The sequence below is a fragment of the Oncorhynchus mykiss genome, chromosome 2 (genome assembly GCF_057628025.1).
Source record: "Oncorhynchus mykiss isolate SJ-2025 chromosome 2, ASM5762802v1, whole genome shotgun sequence".
Taxonomy (NCBI): Eukaryota; Metazoa; Chordata; class Actinopteri; order Salmoniformes; family Salmonidae; genus Oncorhynchus; species Oncorhynchus mykiss.
The window spans coordinates 10,571,800-10,596,097 of record NC_143023.1 but is presented as its reverse complement, the minus strand read 5'-3'; the positions used below and the strand labels follow the sequence as shown (position 1 = coordinate 10,596,097).

Below are 24,298 nucleotides of genomic sequence, written 5' to 3'. Positions count from 1 at the left end.
TGACCATTTGGGACTTCTCTGTCCAGGCACCACACTGTTTCTGGCAGGTTCCAGGTTCTTAGACAGCACAGATAGAAGAGCTAGCTTCCTGTGCAGACTGCTTTTTACAGAAACAGAGTTTTACAAGCATCAGAGCCAGTGCATGGAGGTCTGGAAAGGAACACTGAGAATGTAATAGTGGAGGATCTCTGTGGTTGGTATCTACCACAAAATGAAGCCCTATTGGAGTGTCACTTCAGATTCCAACTTGTGGTGTGTTTACTATATGAGTAAACAGTGACTACTCTTACATCTGGAATCCTTATCGGTGAAACAACCAGGTCCGTTTGGGATATTACAACAACATAGAAGTTACTGGAAACAACCAACACAGTTTTTTCCCCTCAGACATTGCAGGTGCGATAGAAAAGCACAATGTGTACTGCAGTTGTTTTTCTCATGATGATCCTCAGCTGGGCAACAAAAACAATAACAACGGTGTTGGGGCGGCCAGTGGCGATGTTTCCACCTACTGGGGATTCCAGCTGTAAGGTCCAGTGAATTTACCTTCTACCAATCGTGACACAAGACTATTGTAGGCTGCTAAGCTAAAGCCTAGACATCAGCTCAGGGAGCTACCACAAGTCCTCAGGTCTCAGACAAGGTAACTCATCACGAGAGGGTCACAAGCTCATCATGTATGTATATTTTGTAATCAGCTGCTCCTCATTCAGTGCCACTGGTTTTGCTCAGCACAGCAGTTGATGTTGAAGCTGTGCCTCAGGCCACAGTACATGTGTTACTGCCTGTGTGCAAACAGCAAGGCTGATGTGTCAGGGCAGTCACCCCATGTCAACTCCAACACATGGGAGAGATCACTATAAAACACTGTTGGATGAGAGAATCGTTCATGTCTGGAAAATTGCTGCCGCAGCAAGAAGGTAACAGTGACATGTTCTGTCAACATATTTTTATTCCGTTGTTGAATCACTGACATATTATATTTTATACAAAGTTACCAAATGTTGTTTGTATGGGCCAAGTTGACAGTTGAATGATTGGGTGAAGTTGAAATGTAGAAAAGGTTCTGTGTCGAATGGTCATGTAGTCCAAGCAGTTGTGTAACACTGTAAGGCATTCTGCCTTCAAACAATGTATTGTCTTTCCTTACAGTTGTGAATTTGATGTATACACATCCTTTTATTGAATTACCTCGAATTAGTACAACAAACAATGCTTTATGAGAAACCTTTATTTCATCAGATCAGATTGGAGCCAAACATCTTATTTCCATTCACCTACAATTCAAATTGACTAGCGGCAGTAAGACCAGGGGGCACAGCTGCTGTCAGAATACCATTTATACCATTTCAAGATCAAGTGAAAGATTGGTGGTAAATATCCACAGATTTACTGACGTCTCTGTCATGAATATAAGTGTGAGAGGGACTCTGCGGTCTGGTAGAGTCGGTGGAGCTTGAGGGAGACGACACACGAGTGAGAGGCAGGGAGATTTACAGGCCCTGCAGGGTAGAGCTGAGCCAACTCTACCTGGAGGAAGCCTCTGGCACTGACAGGCTCCTGGCTGGAGCTCCTGGCTGGGGCTCCTGGCTGGGGCTCCTGGAGGCTAACCAATCACTAGAACACAGAGCAGACAACATGGAGAACACTCAGTATGATTTAAACATTTTGCCTGTGAGGGGTAAGATAAGTCTGAAAACAGTGGTGTGTTGTTGAATGTGTAATATTGTGTGTATATATTTTTAGGTTGACCTCCGGTAGGTAACACCTCTGCTCTGTTTCTACTTAGGTCTTAGAAGCAGTGCTCTTATTTGAAACAGAAATTGTTATACAAAGTATTCACTGGGGTAATGTTTCGAATTCACCACATCAATTTAAATATTTTTGCAAAACAGGAAATATTTTCAGACCTGCTAGAGAACATTTGTGGGTTTCGCAATACGAGAAAGTGATATTTTCCTCACCAAAGTGTTTCCAGCACATATTTAGGTGGATATAAATAATCTGCTGTTTCTCTGTATCTCTCCTTACCAGAACACATAACCCTACTTACCATCTGAACAGAAGTGCTCAGGGACCTCAGGGTTTTTACTGGGATTGTTTTATTGTTCATGGTGTGTTTTCTCTAAACCTACCGACTGGGTTCGTCTCAGTGCTGATGTCATCTCTGGTTTCTGTTAGGATAGAAAGCAATCATTCAGATATTTTTCAATAATATAGGTTCAGTAGTTAAAGAATTCTGCTGTGGATCTTCTTTTTTGTAAAGCCGTAGTTTGGAATCATGGTAGAATAGAAGCCAGACGAACCTCTACTCTTGGCTTCATCAGTACCATTGGGTCTACCATTGACATGCTCCATACTGTCCAAGTCCTGATGTTCTCTGGCTGTGTCCAACACTCCATTCACTACACCCCTACAACTATCCCTACGTAGGGCCTGCTCCGTGGCTGTGCCTGTGAACTCTTGGCTTTGGATATCTCTATCTCTACTGTTTAGACTTGTATTCTCATCATTTTCACCTCCATTGACTGTAGTCCCCTGCTCTCCGGGCACACAGACAGTACCCTGACAGCCCACCATCACATCCTCTTCACTGTTGAGATCAATGAGCACTCTGCTGGTTCTCTCTCTCCCCACTGTGGGGTCCCTCTGAGTCTCTCTATCCAGCTCCTCGCTCCCATTGGTTGGATCCTGCCTGGTGGTTGTCTGCATGCTGTCGACATGGTCTGGGTTTATGGTTCTCCTTCCTGGAGGTTGTTTGTATTTTCTCACATCACTTGGAAGATAACTGTCAGTCTCATCGCTGCTACTGTCGTCTGTCACTGTATTGGGGATGAAGAGTCGGTTAGAACTGTCAACTGATTCCATTTTGATTTTACTCTTTGTACGAAAATCTATGGATATGAATAAGTGCTATTGGTTTAATACGTTTTTATTCTAAGTATGTTAATTCTATGTTTGTTTAAATACACTGTTGGCCAAGGACTTCATCTAGTAGATAATGACATATCTTGAATCTCAGTAGAGGGTTTGGCGGCTGATACAACCACATGATTTTTTCCGTCTCTGTTGCTGTCCTACAACAAGACAAGCCCAGGTGATGTCATGTTCAGTCTCTTACATAGTGTTAGTTACATGTCTATGGGATGTAATTATAAGAGAATTCTGACCAGCAGAATTAGAATCCTGTGGAACCTTCTGCATTTCTGTTTGAGGTAAAAACAGTGACGCTACATCAATTATCGAGCTACCATTTCTTTACATTGATGGTAAACATGACATACCAGTTTGTGTCATCTTTGTATTAGATCCCAGAGAGTCATCATAATCCTCTGAAGAAAGAAAGAAAGAGAGAGAGAAAGAGATAGAGAGAGAGAAAAAAAGAAAGAAAGAAAGAAATAGGAGAGAGAGAGAGAGAGAGAGAGAGAGAGAGAGAGAGAGAGAGAGAGAGAGAGAGAGAATCAGAATTGGTATGGCCGTAACAGTCTATGAAGTCAATTTTACCAGATTAATTTTCCCCTACGGATATTTCAGTGATAGATTATTTTGATATTTAATATACCTCTGCTTTCTGCTGAGTTACTTTCAGATCGTTCTGCATCTGTGGGACATTGAATAAAACAACTCTGAAAATGATATTGAAACTTCCTATATAGCATTATTTTCAAACCATATTCCACACACCTGTAAGATCATTGGAGTTGCATTTCTCTTTGGATCTGGCATCTGAGTCTACAACATCTGATACATGATCAGATAATGATCAATAACACAAAAAACACATGATCAAGCACATATCAATAACACTAACTACTGACTATTGATAAGTTCCCAGCTCAACCTTCCCCACACTAACCTGTTAAACAAGCAGAGTTTGCAGTCTGCGTAACATTAGAGATTTCTGGAAGACAAATGATTACGGAGTAATGATACACGTAATGTAACATTGATTTCATTATATTTCACAACCAAGTTTGACAGTTTGATTACAAACTAAACGTAATAAAAAAACAACCTGCAGAGTTCTCTGTTGGTCTTAAAGGACTTGGTCTTGCTGTTGAACACAGTAATAAATTAGGTCAACATGGCAATAACAGATGCTAGTTAGAAACATTTCCCTCAAACATCAAAATCTACTTTCACTAACCTGGGGTTGGAGCTGGTTTACCAAAGGTGTTCTCGGGACCTGGGGAAAGTAGAAAAGAAAGACGGCAGATCGAGTTAATGATTTTAAAAGTAACAAAATGAGGATAGATAAATAAATATATAAGTGTGAAGAACAGACCTTTGATTTTTCCTGAGGTGCTTTGAGTAGCGGGAGCAACATCAAGGGCACCTGTAACAACATCTGAGAATGAGCTACCTAACCAACAGCTTTTTAGAATCTCACCACCTCTGATCATTTTTTGAAAATGTGATTTCTCCATCAAGACTAACAACTATTTGGGTCTCATCAACACAAGACAATAAACAGGTGCATTAGCCTGTAGCCAACCATCTCACCATTCAAAAAGCTTAACACATCCTCACTTCTGTCTGAAAAGGAAACAGGACTATTATTAACTGATTGAATCACAATAACCTCAGTAATATCATGTCATATTACTGTATCAGACCTTCTCACCACAGCAATAAAAGCAAGTCGTTTTTGTCCAGTGTATGACACGCTGAACAATTCACTGGACAAGCTTACTGGAGCAAATCGATATAGGCTGATATATGATCCTTGTTTAGGGTAAATGAAGCTTACCTTTCATTGGTACCATGAACACAACAGCCACTAGCATCAGAACTGACAGAGAACACAGGGAGCTACGAGAAAAATAAAGAGCATTGGCCTTTTCAGTTGAACAGTTGACTAGGTATCCCCCCATTCCCTTCCCTTTTATAAAGAAGATAGTTGTACAGTGTTAAATCTAATGCTTTGTAAGAATAAGTCAACACAACACACAACATTTCAATTAAATGTTACATGACCTAAATGTTACATTGTTATAAAGAATATATCAATCAAAGAGGCCATGATGGAATAAAAAAGTGACTTACAGCTCCATGGTGGGTGGAAGTCATCACACGAGTCCTCTATCTCTTTGTTAAAAGACCCGTCAGAGGTTTTATACCTGTCCTTATAGCTGATTGGCTGGAACCGCAGAGACAATAGACACAGACCCACTTCTATGAGATAGAATGGGGGCTGTGTCAGGTGTCTCTGCAGGAAACAGTGCATGACCGTGGCAATGTTTTAAGATTGAGGAATCAGATGAGCATTTAAACAAAAAGGTTTACAGTTGACAAATGACTCATTATAATGTCAGTCGACAAACAACCCACTGACTTAGAAGACAAATACTCCCAAGATGTGACTGTTCATTCAAGAGGTGTACAAAACAAAGACCTTCTCTTTCTAGACTATGTTGATTATAGGTGACTGGTTCCTGTGGTCAGTGATGCAAACAAAACATGCCTCTGGCATTTCCTTCTCATTGTTACAGCAATTTAGAAGAGGGTAGGCCTACACAATGAGTGGATTAATTGATACCGCACTCTGAAAGTATAGCATAAGCATATACAGTGAGTGTATGTAACATTAGAAACACCTGGTCTTTCTGTGACATAGACTGAGCAGGGGAATCAAGGTGAATTTCTTATTGATGTCACCTGTTAAATCCACATCAATCAATTTAGATGAAGGGGAGGAGACAGGTTAAATCATATTTTTTAAGCCTTGACACAATTGAGACATTGATTGTGTATGTGTGCCATTCAGAGGGTGGATTGTCAACACAAAATATTTAAGTGCCTTTGAATGGGGTATGCTGGGTTTTTCAGTTTCCCATGTGTATCAAGAATGATCCACCACCCAAAGGACATCCAGCCAACTCGACACAACTGTGGGAAGCATTGGAGTCAACATGGGCCAGCATCCCTGTGGAACGCTTTTGACACCTTGTAGAGTCCATGCCCCGACAAATTGAGGGCTGTTCAGAGGGCAAGAGGGAGGGGGTGCAACTCAATATTAGGAAGGTGTTCCTAATGTTTCGTCCACTCATTGTACGTTGTCCATTAGCCATAACGACCAAAGAGAAAGTATTTTCATTCTGTATTCAATATACAGTGCCTTGCGAAAGTATTCGGCCCCCTTGAACTTTGCGACCTTTTGCCACATTTCAGGCTTCAAACATAAAGATATAAAACTGTATTTTTTTGAGAAGAATCAACAACAAGTGGGACACAATCATGAAGTGGAACGACATTTATTGGATATTTCAAACATTTTTAACAAATAAAAAACTGAATAATTGGGCGTGCAAAATTATTCAGCCCCTTTACTTTCAGTGCAGCAAACTCTCTCCAGAAGTTCAGTGAGGATCTCTGAATGATCCAATGTTGACCTAAATGACTAATGATGATAAATTACAATCCACCTGTGTGTAATCAAGTCTCTGTATAAATGCACCTGCACTGTGAAAGTCTCAGAGGTCCGTTAAAAGCGCAGAGAGCATCATGAAGAACAAGGAACACACCAGGCAGGTCTGAGATACTGTTGTGAAGAAGTTTAAAGCCGGATTTGGATACAAAAAGATTTCCCAAGCTTTAAACATCCCAAGGAGCACTGTGCAAGCGATAATATTGAAATGGAAGGAGTATCAGACCACTGCAAATCTACCAAGACCTGGCCCTCCCTCTAAACTTTCAGCTCATACAAGGAGAAGACTGATCAGAGATGCAGCCAAGAGGCCCATGATCACTCTGGATGAACTGCAGAGATCTACAGCTGAGGTGGGAGACTCTGTCCATAGGACAACAATCAGTCGTATATTGCACAAATCTGGCCTTTATGGAAGAGTGGCAAGAAGAAAGCCATTTCTTAAAGATATCCATAAAAAGTGTCGTTTAAAGTTTGCCACAAGCCACCTGGGAGACACACCAAACATGTGGAAGAAGGTGCTCTGGTCAGATGAAACCAAAATTGAACTTTTTGGCAACAATGCAAAACGTTATGTTTGGCGTAAAAGCAACACAGCTCATCACCCGGAACACACCATCCCTACTGTCAAACATGGTGGTGGCAGCATCATGGTTTGGGCCTGCTTTTCTTCAGCAGGGACAGGGAAGATGGTTAAAATTGATGGGAAGATGGATGGAGCCAAATACAGGACCATTCTGGAAGAAAACCTGATGGAGTCTGCAAAAGACCTGAGACTGGGACGGAGATTTGTCTTCCAACAAGACAATGATCCAAAACATAAAGCAAAATCTACAATGGAATGGTTCAAAAATAAACATATCCAGGTGTTAGAATGGCCAAGTCAAAGTCCAGACCTGAATCCAATCGAGAATCTGTGGAAAGAACTGAAAACTGCTGTTCACAAATGCTCTCCATCCAACCTCACTGAGCTCGAGCTGTTTTGCAAGGAGGAATGGGAAAAAATGTCAGTCTCTCGATGTGCAAAACTGATAGAGACATACCCCAAGCGACTTACAGCTGCAAATCGCAGCAAAAGGTGGCGCTACAAAGTATTAACTTAAGGGGGCTGAATCATTTTGCACGCCCAATTTTTCAGTTTTTGATTTGTTAAAAAAGTTTGAAATATCCAATAAATGTCGTTCCACTTCATGATTGTGTCCCACTTGTTGTTGATTCTTCACAAAAAAATACAGTTTTATATCTTTCTGTTTGAAGCCTGAAATGTGGCAAAAGGTCGCAAAGTTCAAGGGGGCCGAATACTTTCGCAAGGCACTGTATATCTTATCAAAGGCATTCTTCTTTGGTCGTTCAATATTTCTCTGTTTTCAAATTCTTCTTTGGTCGTTCAGAACAGCACTGTTTAATTGAACATTCCAAAACCCTCTGATATTGCCGACTACTTTAATGACTTTTTCCTTGGCAAGATTAGCAAACATAGGCATGACATGCCAATAACAAACTCTAAACCTTAATTTTCATGTATAACTGAATTTGAATTCTGTAAAGTGAGTGTGGAAGAGGTGAAAATAGTATTGCTGTCTATCAGTAATGACAAACCGTCTGGTACTGACAACTTGGATGGTAGCGGACTATTGCCACTCCTATCTATCTAAGCCTACAGGACAGTGTGTGTCTCAGGGCTGGAGGGAAGTAAAAGTACTTCCGATACCCAAGAATAGCAAAGCACCCTTTACTGGTTGAAACAGCCGACCAATCAGCCTGCTACTAATCCTTAGTCAACTTTTGGAAAAAAATGTGTTTGACCAGGTACAATGCTATTTCACAGTAAACAAATTAACAACAGACTTTCAACTCACTTATAGGGAAGGGCCCTCAACATGTACGGCCTTGACACAAATGACTGATGATTGGCTGAAAGAAACTGATAATAAGAAGATTGTAGGAGCTATTTTGCTAGACTTCAGTGCATCTTTTGACATTATTGATCATAATATGCTGCTGAAAAAAAAACATACACTACCGTTCAAAAGTTTGGGGTCACTTAGAAATGTCCTTGTTTTTGAAAGAAAAGCACATTTTATGTCCATTAAAATAACATAACATTTATCAGAAATACAGTGTCGACATTGTTAATGTTGTAAATGACTATTGTAGTTGGAAATGGCAGATTTCTTATGGAATATCTACATAAGTGTACAGAGGCCCATTATCAGCAATCATCAGTCCTGTGTTCCAATGGCACGTTGTGTTAGCTAATCCAAGTTTATAATTTTAAAAGGCTAATTTATCATTAGAAAACCCTTTCGCAATTATGTTAGCACTACTGAAAGCAATAAAATTGGCCTTCTTTAGACTAGTTGAGTATCTGGAGCATCAGCATTTGTGGGTTCGATTACAGGCTCAAAATGGCCAGACACAAAGAACTTTCTTCTGAAACTCGTCAGTATATTCTTGTTCTCAGAAATGAAGGCTATTCCATGCAAGAAATTGCCAAGAAACTGAAGATCTCGTACAACGCTGTGTACTCCTCCCTTCACAGAACAGTGCAAACTGGCTCTAACCAGAATAGAAAGAGGAGTTGGAGGCCTCTGTGCACAACTGAGCAAGAGGACAAGTACATTAGTGTCTAGTTTGAGAAACAGTCGCCTCACAAGTCCCCATCTGGCAGCTTCATTAATTAGTACCTGCAAAACACCAATCTCAATGTCAACAGTGAAAAGGCGACTCCAGGATGCTGGCCTTCTAGGCAGAGTTGCAAAGAAAAAGCCATATCTCGGACTGGACAATAAAAAGAAAAGATTAAGATGGGCAAAAGAACACAGGCACTGGATAGAAGAACTCTGCCTAGAAGGCCAGCATCACAGAGTCGCCTCGTCACTGTTGACTTGAGACTGGTGTTTTGCAGGTACTATTTAATGAAGCTGCCAGTTGAGGACTTGTGAGGCATCAGCGGCGCCGATGTTTTGGGTCGCCTACTGGGATCCGATCCATTGTCCTGGGTGGTGGTCGAAACAGAGGATCCGCTTCGGGAAAGTCGTATTCCTGGTCGTAATGTTGGTAAGTTGATGTTGCTCTTATATCCAATAGTTCCTCCTGGCTGTATGTAATAAGACTTAAGATTTCCTGGGTAACAATGTAAGAAATAATTTGTAAAAAAACTAAATACTGCATAGTTTCCTAAGAACGCGAAGCGTTCATCTCTGTCGGCGCCAAACACATAGCCGGGGAAACATTTTCTGTTGCTGCAGGATTCATTTCCTGCTGTAGCAAACGGGCTCAAATTAATATCATACATATGTGTTTTTATCACACCTGGACTACTGCCGAGTTATATGATCAAATGCTGCAAAGATGGACATAGGCAATTGGCCAAAAACAGAGCAGCACGGTTCGCCCTTAAATGTACACTGAGGGCTAATATCAAGAAAATCAACGTGAATCTCTCCTGGCACAAAGGGGAGGAGAGAATGTATTCATCACTACTTGATTTTGTGAGAGGTATTGACGTGCTGAAACGAACTGTCTGTTCAAACAGCTAACACGCCTCAGACAGCCATACATACCCCACAAGACATGCCACCAGTGGTCTCTTCACAGTCCCTAAATCCAGAACAGAGGCTGGGAAACACACAGTACTACATAGAGCCATGACTACATGGAACTCTACTCCACATTAGGTAATTCAAGCTAGCAATAAAATCAGATTTAAAAACCTACAGATAAAACAAAACCTCAAGGCACAATGCAAACTGTGAAGAGACACACACCCACACATTGTAATATTGTATTGTTGTAATATTGTACATTTTGTACTGTACATTTGTAAAGGTGGAGCAGATATGCAAATGTGTATAGTGCACAATGTATTGTGTTATGTGTTTTATTTATGATGTAGACTATTGTTTTGTTGTGATGTATTGTTTTGTTCATGTTTGGACCCCAGGAAGAGTAATGGCTGCCTTGGCAGATGCTAATGGGAATTCTAATAAAATACTAATGTTTTGGAGTTATGCATTAGTTAGATGTCCATGGGTCCGGAACGTCATACATACCTGGGGTGCATTCAGTTCGATTAAACAGTAGCTAGGTAGTGTGACGGTTTGTACTGAACCACACGTTTCTTCAAAACATTCAACATTTCAACATTCTTGAACAGACGTTGAGGTACGCTTTCTCCGCTTAGTGAGTGTAGTAGGGTGTGGCTTGAAACAATGAGTGACGAAAGGGCAGTGGAGCGTTCCCCAACCCACAACCCAATCCCTCCCCGTTTTTCAATTGGCCAATCAGAACAGCACCGTTTCCGTTGTGCGTTGTCCCTGTCTGTAACATCATTGGTCTTGTCCCAGTGAGAAGATTGATATATATTGTGGAAAATAACTAAGGAGGAAGTACGACCATAGTCAATCAACAATATAATAATAACTTTAGTAAGAATATTTATCTTTAATTTACAATCTATATGATTAGATAGGTTCAGAATTTATGTGAAACTGCACAAATATATGGCACATGGAAATCACAAGAGGGAGGTTAACGGAGAGGTGGGATGGACTGAAAGTAGCTGAGTGCTGGGGTTATGTTCTATAATAGTTATGACTATAATTTTTTTTAATTAATAAGTACTATCTATCTAGATGTAATATATATCAAAATATCGAATTACTTTATGTTTGCTGTATAACTACTGTACAAAATGTGTGTGTGTGATTTACATGTAACAACAAAAGAAAAAGCTGTAAAAACAAAGTTTGTTTTTGACCTTCGAAGTGGGACAATGTATAATGTATATGTAATGTATTTTTTGGCCCCCCCAAAAAATAAATTAAAAGTACGATGTGGATATGGACTCGCATACACCACCCATCTAATGTCGAAACTTCTGGCATGTGGCGCACTGTGAAAAATAGATATATAATATGTATAACATAATTAGGATTTAATTGTGACACAGAGTTTCTCCCATTTAACCACTAGGTGTCAGTAAGGGTTTTCAGAGAAGTACAGCCTCGTGTTTTCGCTCTCCCATTTTCCACACAAAGAAAGCACAGCGCCCCTCACAGGAATGGAGGTGCACATTGCCGCTAAACCAAGCATCGCCATATTGATGTCCCAACAACGTCGAGAGGTAATACACGTTAGCTTATTTACCTACGTGAGATGGCCATTGTTTTGAGTCAACTTTGCATGTTATTGCATATAAGACAAATACTCTTAAAGCATAGATAACTATGTTTAGCTTTACTACCATTAGCTATCAAGGTAGCCCACAGAATGTTAGCTAAGGCGTTGTCAGCCAGTTGCCTCGCTAATGCACTCCGTTATCACTTTTTTTCTTCTGAAAACAAATCATATTTTCTGGCTTGTGGTAGCTAGCAATCTTCAACGTATCCACGTCAGCTAATACAATTTACTAACATTTATAGATAAATACCTGCCCAGCAATTCATGTTTCGTGAATATAACTATAGATAACATTTGCTTGTTAGTTAGCTAGCTAACCTAGTATTCCCATCCGGCTTTTGGTGCGTTGCAGTTCATCATTGGCTACATGTGCAGGCCATGGCTCGTGCGTGTGTGACTGTCTCGAGGGAGTTTAACCACAGATTATTAAACCGTGTGGGTCCCAGCCGGACACTGGTTATCATAATGAAACTGCTTTGTGCACCACAGATGTTTCTGATCGGTTTCAGTGAATGACACTTGACAGACCGGTAAACAATACCATAGAAATAAAGCTCGTAAGCAGTGACAGGTTTTTGAGTTAAGTCAGAGGTTGAGTCGAGACTCTTTGGCCAAGTATTGTACTAAATCAATCACATGTATGTCTTTCAACAGGACATATGACAGTGGGAATCCTAGTGATGACTCTACTGAGCCCGGTGCCCCCTGATTAGACTGGTTGGATGTACTCCTTAACAACTACAACAATCAGGTTTGTTGATTTTAGCAAACTATTATCTTACATTTTTTTGACCAGTATATCAGCGATTTCCAAAACACAGAATAAGCTTAGTCCTGTACTTAATTAATTTCCATGTAGCAGGCTTTTTAGTCTAAGACTGGTCTTAATTTGTGTCTGGGAAACCTGCCCATATCATGATGGCTACCTGACTAAAATATGTAGCTAGCCAACTAACATCTAGTTGTGTGTTTTATCCTGCAGCCTCTACCAAACCAACGAAGCATCAGCTCTGCAGCGACCCCACCTGTCACCTGCAGCTTGGAGGAAACCTCCAAGGTACCATTCACATGGTGATCAATCATTCACACAGTGATCAATCACACTGTCTTATAGGCCTACTGTGCCAAGTCAAGCGAGACAGCGAGACCTGATGCCAACAGTATGCCAAACAGAATTATTCATTAGTCTACATTACTTTCAATCAGTCACGTAATTGTCCATCTATGGTTATAGATGTTGCTTATATGGATCTTCTTGATATCGATTAGATAGGTTCAGAATTTATTAGAAACAGCACAGTTGACAAATGGCACATGGAAATCATCAGAGGGTGGTTTACGGAGATAGGTGGGATGGACTGAAAGTACCGGAGGGGTAGGGTTAGGGAGATAGGTGGATGGACTGAGAGTAGCTGAGGGGTGGGGTTAGGGAGATAGGTGGATGGACTGAGAGTAGCTGAGGGGTGGGGTTAGGGAGATAGGTGGGATGAACTGAGAGTACTGGAGGGGTGGGGTTAGGGAGATAGGTGGGATGGACTGAGAGTAGCTGAGGGGTGGGGTTAGGGAGATAGGTGGGATGGACTGAGAGTAGCTCAGGGGTGGGGTTAGGGAGATAGGTGGGATGAACTGAGAGTACTGGAGGGGTGGGGTTAGGGAGATAGGTGGGATGGACTGAGAGTAGCTCAGGGGTGGGGTTAGGGAGATAGGTGGGATGGACTGAGAGTACTGGAGGGGTGGGGTTAGGGAGATAGGTGGGATGGACTGAGAGTAGCTCAGGGGTGGGGTTAGGGAGATAGGTGGGATGAACTGAGAGTACTGGAGGGGTGGGGTTAGGGAGATAGGTGGGATGGACTGAGAGTAGCTGAGGGGTGGGTTTAAAAGCTCATGTTATATAATAGTTATGACTAAAACACAATTTATAATGTATAAGTACTGTCTATCTAGATGTAAAGTATACCAAATTATTTGATGTTTTGCTATGTAACTACTGTAAAAAAAAAAAAAAAAAGTGAATGATTTACATTCCCCTTCGGGGGGGGCAAAAAATGACATTAAAGTGCGATGTGGACTCACATACACCACCCCTATCATGTTTGTTTTTATTATAATAGGTGTGTCTATTTTCTCTGTCCCAGGTGATCCAGAGAACATCCTGTGTATAATATGTCCGGCTCTGTCCCAAGCCGCTCTCGAGTTTACCCTGATGTAAACACACAGAGGCCTCGGGAGTACTGGGACTACGAGTCCCATGTGGTGGAATGGGGGTACGTAGTGCGTGTGTGGTTCAAAGCTGAACACATTGTTTTCTGTTGCATGTTCTGATATGTGTGTTAGATTCTAGTTGGTGTTACCTAGCTGAAATTGTCACGCCATCACATTGCTTGCCAATTCTCTTGACTATGTAGGAACCAAGATGACTACCAGCTGGTGCGCAAACTAGGACGAGGCAAATACAGTGAGGTGTTTGAAGCCATAAATATCACCAACAATGAGAAGGTTGTTGTCAAAATACTCAAGGTTGGTACCATATTAATTTTAATTGATTTTAGTATTGGCATTTTATCCACTGACTCAAATTTCGCTCCTCGCCAAAGAGACGTACTGTATGAAGTCCTGATGGTATTTTGTTATGTTTGTCGATAGCCAGTCAAAAAGAAGAAAATCAAGAGAGAAATCAAGATTCTAGAAAACTTGCGAGGCGGTCCCAACATCATCTCACTTTTAGATATCGTCAAGGATCCTGTGGTGAGTGGAGCTCATGATCCTAATTTCTATACGTCTGTAAAGTGTGAATCATAACACAACCACATGCTTGTTTTTTGTGTGCCTTTTTTTTTTTTACAATGGCTGTTGCTCAATCACTAAGCAGAAACAATGTTCAGCTACCTCCATCCAGTTTCCCCCAGGATTTTTTTCAACAGCTGTGGCAAAGTTCCATGTGTGTGTGTGTTAACTATTTAACTGTACTAGAATGCTTAAAAGGCCGCAAAAATGTTAAATATCGGTATTGTTTTTTTTGACGAGGAAAATATCGGATATCGGCCAAAAATGTAATATCGGTGCATCACTAGTTTTAAAGCTAATTTCCTGCAATTATACCTATTTTGTCATTGGGTGGAGAGAACAATTGCCGTTTTAAAGCAAATTTCCTGCAATTCACCACATTTTGGAAACGGCTGTGAGAAGATGTGCAGTTTTAAAGCTAATTTCCTGTAATTCTCCACATTTTGCCATGGCTTATGCCTTGCTCTTATGCTATCTGAGAGACTCAAATATTATAATAAAATCAATGCCATGTCATTTAAAAAAATATATATATATTCTCCCTGACTGTCTAGTTTTTATTTTGGTGGTTGTTAGTTGTCAAAGATTATCTTATTTTAAAATATATCACTTTTCTACTTTCAACCTGGTTTTAATCATTTGAGTTTACATTGAAAACGTTTTACCATCCTGATTCTTCTTCTTCTTTTTTTCAAATGTATTTTTTGTGTTCTGGTGGAGTGAATGATTGTAGTTATTGTAGTTCCTCATGCCTTTTCTTATGTCTTCTCAGTCTCGAACTCCCGCGCTGGTTTTTGAGCATGTCAACAACACTGATTTCAAGGTGAGGAGAGAGACCATGTTCATCTGTCTGTACAGAATTCTAATAAACCTCACATTCTGAACCAATGTCCAGCCATCTCATTTTGATACATTTTTTTTCTCTGTATATCAGCAACTGTATCAAACTTTATCAGACTTCGACATACGGTTCTACATGTTTGAAATATTGAAGGTAAGGGATGGTTTCAAAAAACACAAACACCTCACTGCACAACGCCTCTCCCCCATATGACCTACTTGGTGTGTGTTTGTACTGACATGTAACCTACTTGTTGTGTGTTTGTACTGACATGTAACCTACTTGTTGTGTGTTTGTACTGACGTGACCTACTTGTTGTGTGTTTGTACTGACATGTGACCTACTTGTTGTGTGTATGTACTGACATGTAACCTACTTGTTGTGTGTTTGTACTGACATGTGACCTACTTGTTGTGTGTTTGTACTGACATGTAACCTACTTGTTGTGTGTTTGTACTGACATGTAACCTACTTGGTGTGTGTATGTACTGACATGTGACCTACTTGGTGTGTGTTTGTACTGACATGTGACCTACTTGTTGTGTGTTTGTACTGACATGTAACCTACTTGTTGTGTGTTTGTACTGACATGTGACCTACTTGTTGTGTGTTTGTACTGACATGTAACCTACTTGTTGTGTGTTTGTACTGACATGTGACCTACTTGTTGTGTGTTTGTACTGACATGTGACCTACTTGTTGTGTGTATGTACTGACATGTAACCTACTTGTTGTGTGTTTGTACTGACATGTAACCTACTTGTTGTGTGTATGTACTGACATGTAACCTACTTGTTGTGTGTTTGTACTGACGTGACCTACTTGATGTGTGTTTGTACTGACATGTGACCTACTTGTTGTGTGTATGTACTGACATGTAACCTACTTGTTGTGTGTTTGTACTGACATGTAACCTACTTGTTGTGTGTTTGTACTGACGTGACCTACTTGATGTGTGTTTGTACTGACATGTGACCTACTTGATGTGTGTTTGTACTGACATGTAACCTACTTGGTGTGTGTTTGTACTGACATGTGACCTACTTGTTGTGTGTTTGTACTGACATGTAACCTACTTGGTGTGTGTTTGTACTGACATGTGACCTACTTGTTGTGTGTTTGTACTGACATGTAACCTACTTGGTGTGTGTATGTACTGACATGTAACCTACTTCTTGTGTGTTTGTACTGACATGTAACCTACTTGATGTGTGTTTGTACTGACATGTGACCTACTTGTTGTGTGTTTGTACTGACATGTGACCTACTTGTTGTGTGTACTGACATGTAACCTACTTGTTGTGTGTTTGTACTGACATGTAACCTACTTGGTGTGTGTATGTACTGACATGTGACCTACTTGGTGTGTGTATGTACTGACATGTGACCTACTTGGTGTGTGTATGTACTGACATGTGACCTACTTGGTGTGTGTATGTACTGACATGTGACCTACTTGGTGTGTGTATGTACTGACATGTGACCTACTTGGTGTGTGTATGTACTGACATGTGACCTACTTGGTGTGTGTATGTACTGACATGTGACCTACTTGGTGTGTGTATGTACTGACATGTGACCTACTTGGTGTGTGTATGTACTGACATGTGACCTAACCTACTTGGTGTGTGTATGTACTGACATGTATGTGTAACTGATAGATGCACACACACTACATGTTAATGATTTTAAATATATGTATTTTGTCTGTAATGTCTGTTGTTATGTCCGACCCCAGTAAGACTAACTGTCTCCATTGACGTCGACTAATGGGGATCCTAATAAATCAAATCTCAGATGCCAATGATACATCTCGCATTTAGACTGTTAGCTTAAACCAAGACCTAATTGTTTCTTCTCAGGCCCTTGACTACTGTCACAGTATGGGGATCATGCACAGAGATGTCAAGCCACACAATGTGATGATTGATCATGAACACAGAAAGGTATGGATTCAGGCTCCTCCTTTCATTCATTCTGTTACTATAGCTTGGATCACTACCATAATTAACCAGCCCACTTTGTTAGACGTTTTTGTTTCCTTATTGTTGCTTATTGTAAAGTGTCTTTGGGTTTTAGAAAAGCTCTATATAAGACCTGTGTATTAATATTGTTATTATCATAGAACTAGAACTCAGAATTAGGAATTAGAACTTATTAACTAAAAAAACACAGGCAATAATGACTATTCTCTTGTAGCTCCGCCTGATCGACTGGGGCTTGGCAGAGTTCTACCACCCTAACCAGGAGTACAATGTGAGAGTGGCCTCGCGCTACTTCAAAGGACCTGAGCTGCTCGTAGACTACCAGGTGAGACCACTCAATACAGTCTGACAAGACTAGTTATAAACATGAAACAAACTATAGTAGCATGTCATTAATGTAGTTATAATAATGTAGGTGTAAGTTGGTACAGTAATGTAGTCATTGTTGTTTTAAGCACAGCGCTCACCCCCCCCCCTCTCTCTTTATGTCAGATGTATGACTACAGTTTAGACATGTGGAGTTTGGGCTGTATGTTGGCCAGCATGATCTTCAGGAAGGAGCCTTTCTTCCATGGACACGACAACTACGACCAGGTAGAATTGTCTCTCATGATGCTGATCACTTTGTCTTGATATTGAATCCTGGTGCACCAGTCTCTACTACAACAGCACTGATTTGAGCTATCAAGTGGATGTCTTGTTGCTCTCTTAGTTGACTGCCAGTTGAATTGCAACTTTCTGTAGGATTACAAGTAAGTATTTTGGTTGAGTGTTTTGGTTTATCTACAATCAGGCGAGAAGAATTGAGTCTCTCAGTGCTGATGAACAACCCTGAAACAATCAAGTTGATCATGATGAGACGACAGTCTTTACAACACGGCTGATGGTTGATATTTAGTGCATACTTCTAGCCCCCTTACTTGACTGAAACAATGTGTTGATCATGATGAGACGACAGTCTTTACAACACGGCTGATGGTTGATATTTAGTGCATACTTCTAGCCCTCTTACTTGACTGAAACAATGTGTTGATCATGATGAGACGACAGTCTTTACAAGGCTGATGGTTGATATTTAGTGCATACTTCTAGCCCCCTTACTTGACTGAAACAATGTGTTGATCATGATGAGACGACAGTCTTTACAAGGCTGATGGTTGATATTTAGTGCATACTTCTAGCCCCCTTACTTGACTGAAACAATGTGTTGATCATGATGAGACGACAGTCTTTACAACACGGCTGATGGTTGATATTTAGTGCATACTTCTAGCCCCCTTATTTGACTGAAACAATGTGTTGATCATGATGAGACGACAGTCTTTACAACACGGCTGATGGTTGATATTTAGTGCATACTTCTAGCCCTCTTACTTGACTGAAACAATGTGTTGATCATGATGAGACGACAGTCTTTACAAGGCTGATGGTTGATATTTAGTGCATACTTCTAGCCCCCTTACTTGACTGAAACAATGTGTTGATCATGATGAGACGACAGTCTTTACAACAAGGCTGATGGTTGATATTTAGTGCATACTTCTAGCCCTCTTACTTGACTGCCAGTTGAATTCCAGATTTAGGCCTTAGGCTTTTGTTTTAGTTTGTCTTTCCTCTAAAATGTTCTGTTTGTGTTTTACAGCTCGTACGGATTGCTAAAGTCCTCGGCACAGAGGACTTGTATGACTACATCGACAAGTACAACATTGAACTAGACCCGCGGTTTAATGACATTCTGGGCAGGTAAGAATATCCAACATTTCATCGTCAGATTACTTCAACAGAACTGGGCTTCAGAATGTATTACTAAATGGTCCAAATACACAATGTGAATGTCAATTTATACCTGACCCCTGCCTTGAGTAATTCAGGTTGATAATGCCCAATATATTGACCCATTTAACAGAAAGAGTTGAACGGCGAACGGCCCCTCAGGCATGACAATTTAACAGAGTACTCATGGGTACAATCCATTTGGCCACCAGTCTCTTTCCATCTATTCATATGACTTGTTCATTTTTTTGTTGTCTCCTTTTCCCCAAAACTTCTTTGTAAAGTGTATTGAGAGAACTTTGTGAGTCTACACTCTGAGTGAACGTTGACTTGATTTTATGTATTGACCTCTCTCTCCTGGTCCATTCTCCAGACACTCCCGTAAGAGGTGGGAGAGGTTTGTGCACAGTGAGAACCAGCACCTGGTGAGCACCGAGGCTCTGGACTTCCTGGACAAGTTGCTGCGTTACGACCACAACGCTCGCCTCACGGCCCGGGAGGCCATGGAACATCCATACTTCTGTGAGTTTCCCCTCCGCCTCCACTCAGACTTCTGTGAGTTTCCCCTCCGCCTCCACTCAGACTTCTGTGAGTTTCCCCTCCGCCTCCACTCAGACTTCTGTGAGTTTCCCCTCCGCCTCCACTCAGACTTCTGTGAGTTTCCCCTCCGCCTCCACTCAGACTTCTGTGAGTTTCCCCTCCGCCTCCACTCAGACTTCTGTGAGTTTCCCCTCCGCCTCCACTCAGACTTCTGTGAGTTTCCCCTCCGCCTCCACTCAGACTTCTGTGAGTTTCCCCTCCGCCTCCACACAGACTTCTGTGAGTTTCCCCCTCCGCCTCCACTCAGACTTCTAGATATAGGCCTGCTGCATAAGACGCCTAACTGAATGTTTAAGTGCTAAAATCCTCGCTTGATCTTAAGATTGTGGTGCTAAATTATGCCTCAATACAATACACTTTTCTTTTTTAATTACTTGCTAAAAGAAGAAGGTTCATATTGAGTGGATTCTCTTGCAGCCATTGAACACATTGAAGCAGACGGCTTTTTAACAGATACTTACAGTTTCTTCAGAGGAGTTCATGTGACTACAGTATACATTTGACATTTTAACCCTTTAGCCGATGCTCTTATCCACAGCGACTTACAATTAGTGCATTCATCTCAAGATGTATTGTCGTCTCACCAAGTTATCACAATCATATCAAGTACACTTTCCCTCGGAAGTGTGGGTGGGAGGGCCAATAGACCAGAGGTGGTGGAACAGAGGGCTTGGGTTGGGATCTAGGGTTTTCAAATAAGCCTGATGGTAGGGAAGGACAGTTCCTCTTGCTGCTGCGTAGGCAAGCATCAGGGTCTTGGAGATGATGCCAGCTTCGACTGGAAGCAAGTGGCGTGTTGCGGAGGAACCAGGTGACATGGGACACCTAGGTCAGAGATGACACGCTCAGACACGTCTGTTCTTGACGTCAGAGAGTTTGAGTGTTGGTATCATAGCTGTCGGTGGATTGTGTTAATGAGTGTTGGTATCATAGCTGTCGGTGGATTGTGTTAATGAGTGTTGGTATCATAGCTGTCGGTGGATTGTGTTAGTGAGTGTTGGTATCATAGCTGTCGGTGGATTGTGTTAATGAGTGTTGGTATCATAGCTAACGGTGGATTGGGTTAATGAGTGTTGGTATCATAGCTGTCGGTGGATTGTGTTAATGAGTGTTGGTATCATAGCTGTCGGTGGATTGGGTTAATGAGTGTTGGTATCATAGCTGTCGGTGGATTGTGTTAATGAGTGTTGCTATCATAGCTGTCGGTGGATTGTGTTAATGAGTGTTGGTATCATAGCTGTCGGTGGATTGTGTTAATGAGTGTTGGTATCATAGCTGTCGGTGGATTGTGTTAGTGAGTGTTGGTATCATAGCTGTTGGTGGATTGTGTTGGTATCATAGCTGTCGGTGGATTGTGTTGGTATCATAGCTGTTGGTGGATTGTGTTGCTATCATAGCTGTCGGTGGATTGTGTTAGTGAGTGTTGGTATCATAGCTGTCAGTGGATTGTGTTGGTATCATAGCTGTCGGTGGATTGGGTTGGTATCATAGCTGTCGGTGGATTGGGTTAATGAGTGTTGGTATCATAGCTGTCGGTGGATTGTGTTAGTGAGTGTTGGTATCATAGCTGTCGGTGGATTGTGTTGGTATCATAGCTGTCGGTGGATTGGGTTAATGAGTGTTGCTATCATAGCTGTCGGTGGATTGGGTTAATGAGTGTTGGTATCATAGCTGTCGGTGGATTGGGTTAATGAGTGTTGCTATCATAGCTGTCGGTGGATTGTGTTAGTGAGTGTTGGTATCATAGCTGTCGGTGGATTGTGTTAGTGAGTGTTGGTATCATAGCTGTCGGTGGATTGGGTTAATGAGTGTTGCTATCATAGCTGTCGGTGGATTGTGTTAGTGAGTGTTGGTATCATAGCTGTCGGTGGATTGTGTTAGTGAGTGTTGGTATCATAGCTGTCGGTGGATTGTGTTAATGAGTGTTGCTATCATAGCTGTCGGTGGATTGGGTTAATGAGTGTTGCTATCATAGCTGTCGGTGGATTGTGTTAATGAGTGTTGGTATCATAGCTGTCGGTGGATTGGGTTAATGAGTGTTGATTTAGAAGATATCTGATTGTCTCTCTCTCTCTCTGATGCCAGACTCCGTTGTTAAAGATCAGGGAAGGGGCAGCACTCCTGGAGGAATAGTTACCAGCTCCACTCCAGTCAGCTCTTCCAGTATGATGGCAGGTAAGTCATCCAACACTGCATTTTGGTCTTTGGTCAAAAGTAGTGCACTATTTAGGGTATAGGGTGCTATTGGGCCCTATCAAAAGTAGTGCACTCTTTAGGGTATAGGGTGCCACTCCCTGGGAAGATGTGCTGTTATCATTACACTTTGTATATTGTTTGAATGGTTTCCCAACACCAGTGTTTTATTTGTAATCTATGGTGAGTACTCCTGACTAGGGCTGTTGCAGTGATCATATTACCGGCAGTCAAATTCCACATGACCGTTTAGTCACAGTAATTAGACTTCTCCAAGCTCTAATGCTGCTGCTGGTCATTAGTAGCCTACCAAACTTGCTAACTGCCTGGTACTCCGCACTCTATTGTCCCTCTAATCACTCTGACATCAATGCAAATGTAATCGAAAATCTAATTAAACATTTCATGGGAGCTCATGGTGCGCAACATTTCTGTAGGCTATGCAATTGTGCGAGAAAACAGAGTGATGGCCTCTACTAAATAGAGGAGGATCCCGTCAGCTTTCTATAGGCTAGGCCTACTTTATTTCTCAACTTTCCTAATATTAAGCACATAGTTTATATTTACAACATTTATTTACATTTTCATGCCAGCCAGCCTACCTGGCTTTAGACCTGTCTAAAATAAATCATGGATTTATTGTGAGGATGTAGGCTATATTTATTAGACTTTTTACAATGTAAATGTCCCTAACATCTGCATCAGTGGCCTGAAGGCGATGTGTGGAAGCCAGAAGATGCTAAATGTGTTTGTTAATTAACGGTCAATTACCGTGAGACCAACAGTTATTTGCTTGACAATCACCGGCTGATTTCGTGACCGCCACAGCTCCTACTCCCTACTCCTGACCATAGATCACCCTGCTCTCTTCTTTTACTTCCTGTCAATAAGTGTACTGACAGTAGAAGTCATTGGTGAGAATGTGTCCACTATCTCTTCTAGGTATCACCTCCACAAAGGCACTGGCTAACAACGCTGGATCACCTGTCATTTCTGCCCCCAACACTCTGGCCCCACAAGTCCCAGCGGCCGGGGCACAGCCCTGAAACCTCCACCCCCTCCTCCCAGTGGCTGCCGGGGCACAGCCCTGAAACCTCCACCACCTCCTCCCAGCGGCTGCCGGGGCACAGCCCTGAAACCTCCACCACCTCCTCCCAGCGGCTGCCGGGGCACAGCCCTGAAACCTCCACCACCTCCTCCCAGCGGCTGCCGGGGCACAGCCCTGAAACCTCCACCACCTCCTCCCAGCGGCTGCCGGGGCACAGCCCTGAAACCTCCACCCCCTCCTCCCAGCGGCTGCCGGGGCACAGCCCTGAAACCTCCACCACCTCCTCCCAGCGGCTGCTGGGGCACAGACCTGAAACCTCCACCACCTCCTCCCAGCGGCTGCCGGGGCACAGCCCTGAAACCTCCACCACCTCCTCCCAGCGGCTGCCGGGGCACAGCCCTGAAACCTCCACCCCCTCCTCCCAGCGGCTGCCGGGGCACAGCCCTGAAACCTCCACCACCTCCTCCCAGCGGCTGGCGGGGCACAGCCCTGAAACCTCCACCCCCTCCTCCCAGCGGCCGGGGCACAGCCCTGAAACCTCCACCACCTCCTCCCAGCGGCTGCCGGGGCACAGCCCTGAAACCTCCTCCCAGCGGCTGCCGGGGCACAGCCCTGAAACCTCCACCCCCTCCTCCCAGCGGCTGCCGGGGCACAGCCCTGAAACCACCACCTCCTCATGGGACCTCCTCACCTATGTTTGTGTGGGCCCGTGGGTCGGTTCAGCCCACCCCACCCTCTACTATGTGTTGGCCTGGCCAGTGGGTTTCCTTTTTATTACGTTGAGAAGAATGACAGAGAAAAGATGTTGAAATTGCTTTTTCCTGTTCAGTTATATTTTGAGATCTGGACTTGACATCATGTTTTATTTGTCACACCTGTCTGGATGATTTGGTCTAGGAATTCTAATACAATGTAGACATGATGAAGAAGAAGAAGAGAATGGATAATAACATTTATTTTGTATGTCCCAAATATACAGTCTAGCTTGAAACAGTTTGTTTGGGGATTCCTGCTGTTGCAATACACTGAACCTGTAGACAACTTCACAAAACGAGACAGGATTCTCTGATGTAGCCCCCACTTGGCAGTGCTGGATAGTTGCTCACACACTACTGTTAAGTGCAGGAGTTACCGGTGTTTGGAAGTTGTTAGAAGCTATCGTACTTGGATTGGACATCTGTAGATACTCTACAGTAACTGTTAGGTTGCATGCACCAAATGCTGACTATCACAGGGTCAATAGTTTGCCAATTTGGTGTTACTTTTACTTCTGTATACATGTTTGTTTGTTTTTTAATGCGGTCTCTTACACATGATTTTGAATACATAGGCAATTTTGTAACTTTTTGTTTTTATTTTGGGAGGAGTCTTATCACTTGCAAAAAAAAATCGACTTCATAAATAAACAATTTTAAACAGGCAGGTATGAATAGTCCTTTATCATTGTTTGTTTTCTGTTCTTT

The 24,298-nt window shown here is 42.1% G+C and overlaps 2 protein-coding genes across 6 annotated transcripts; one reads left to right on the top strand and one right to left on the bottom strand.

Moving 5' to 3' along the window:
• Positions 1-1,216: 1,216 nt before the first annotated feature.
• LOC110506827 (uncharacterized) lies at positions 1,217-5,175 on the bottom strand. 4 transcript variants are annotated; one of them, XM_090188288.1, is made up of 13 exons: positions 5,047-5,175; positions 4,751-4,812; positions 4,504-4,536; positions 4,286-4,336; positions 4,148-4,186; positions 4,016-4,054; positions 3,857-3,901; positions 3,685-3,741; positions 3,563-3,601; positions 3,285-3,332; positions 2,307-2,822; positions 2,136-2,174; positions 1,217-1,617 (listed from the first exon to the last, which is right to left on the bottom strand). In XM_090188288.1, the coding sequence occupies exons 1-13, from the start codon at positions 5,052-5,054 to the stop codon at positions 1,607-1,609; spliced, it is 987 nt and encodes a 328-aa protein (XP_090044414.1). In that variant the 5' UTR covers positions 5,055-5,175; the 3' UTR covers positions 1,217-1,606. The 4 variants fall into 4 exon arrangements, with proteins under 4 accessions (XP_090044414.1, XP_090044434.1, XP_090044405.1 ...); XM_090188308.1 differs by having other exon boundaries at positions 2,520-2,822; XM_090188279.1 differs by lacking the exon at positions 5,047-5,175 and having other exon boundaries at positions 4,751-5,006.
• Positions 5,176-10,809: 5,634 nt separating this feature from the next.
• LOC110520732 (casein kinase II subunit alpha) lies at positions 10,810-24,257 on the top strand. 2 transcript variants are annotated; one of them, XM_090188187.1, is made up of 16 exons: positions 10,810-10,971; positions 11,470-11,555; positions 12,266-12,362; positions 12,594-12,668; positions 13,747-13,875; positions 14,017-14,128; positions 14,255-14,356; positions 15,168-15,218; positions 15,330-15,389; positions 17,099-17,182; positions 17,436-17,546; positions 17,714-17,815; positions 18,864-18,964; positions 19,368-19,516; positions 21,680-21,769; positions 22,730-24,257. In XM_090188187.1, the coding sequence occupies exons 5-16, from the start codon at positions 13,775-13,777 to the stop codon at positions 22,831-22,833; spliced, it is 1,167 nt and encodes a 388-aa protein (XP_090044313.1). In that variant the 5' UTR covers positions 10,810-10,971; positions 11,470-11,555; positions 12,266-12,362; positions 12,594-12,668; positions 13,747-13,774; the 3' UTR covers positions 22,834-24,257. The 2 variants fall into 2 exon arrangements, with proteins under 2 accessions (XP_090044313.1, XP_090044323.1); XM_090188197.1 differs by lacking the exon at positions 10,810-10,971 and having other exon boundaries at positions 11,461-11,555.
• The last annotated feature ends 41 nt before the right edge of the window (positions 24,258-24,298 follow it).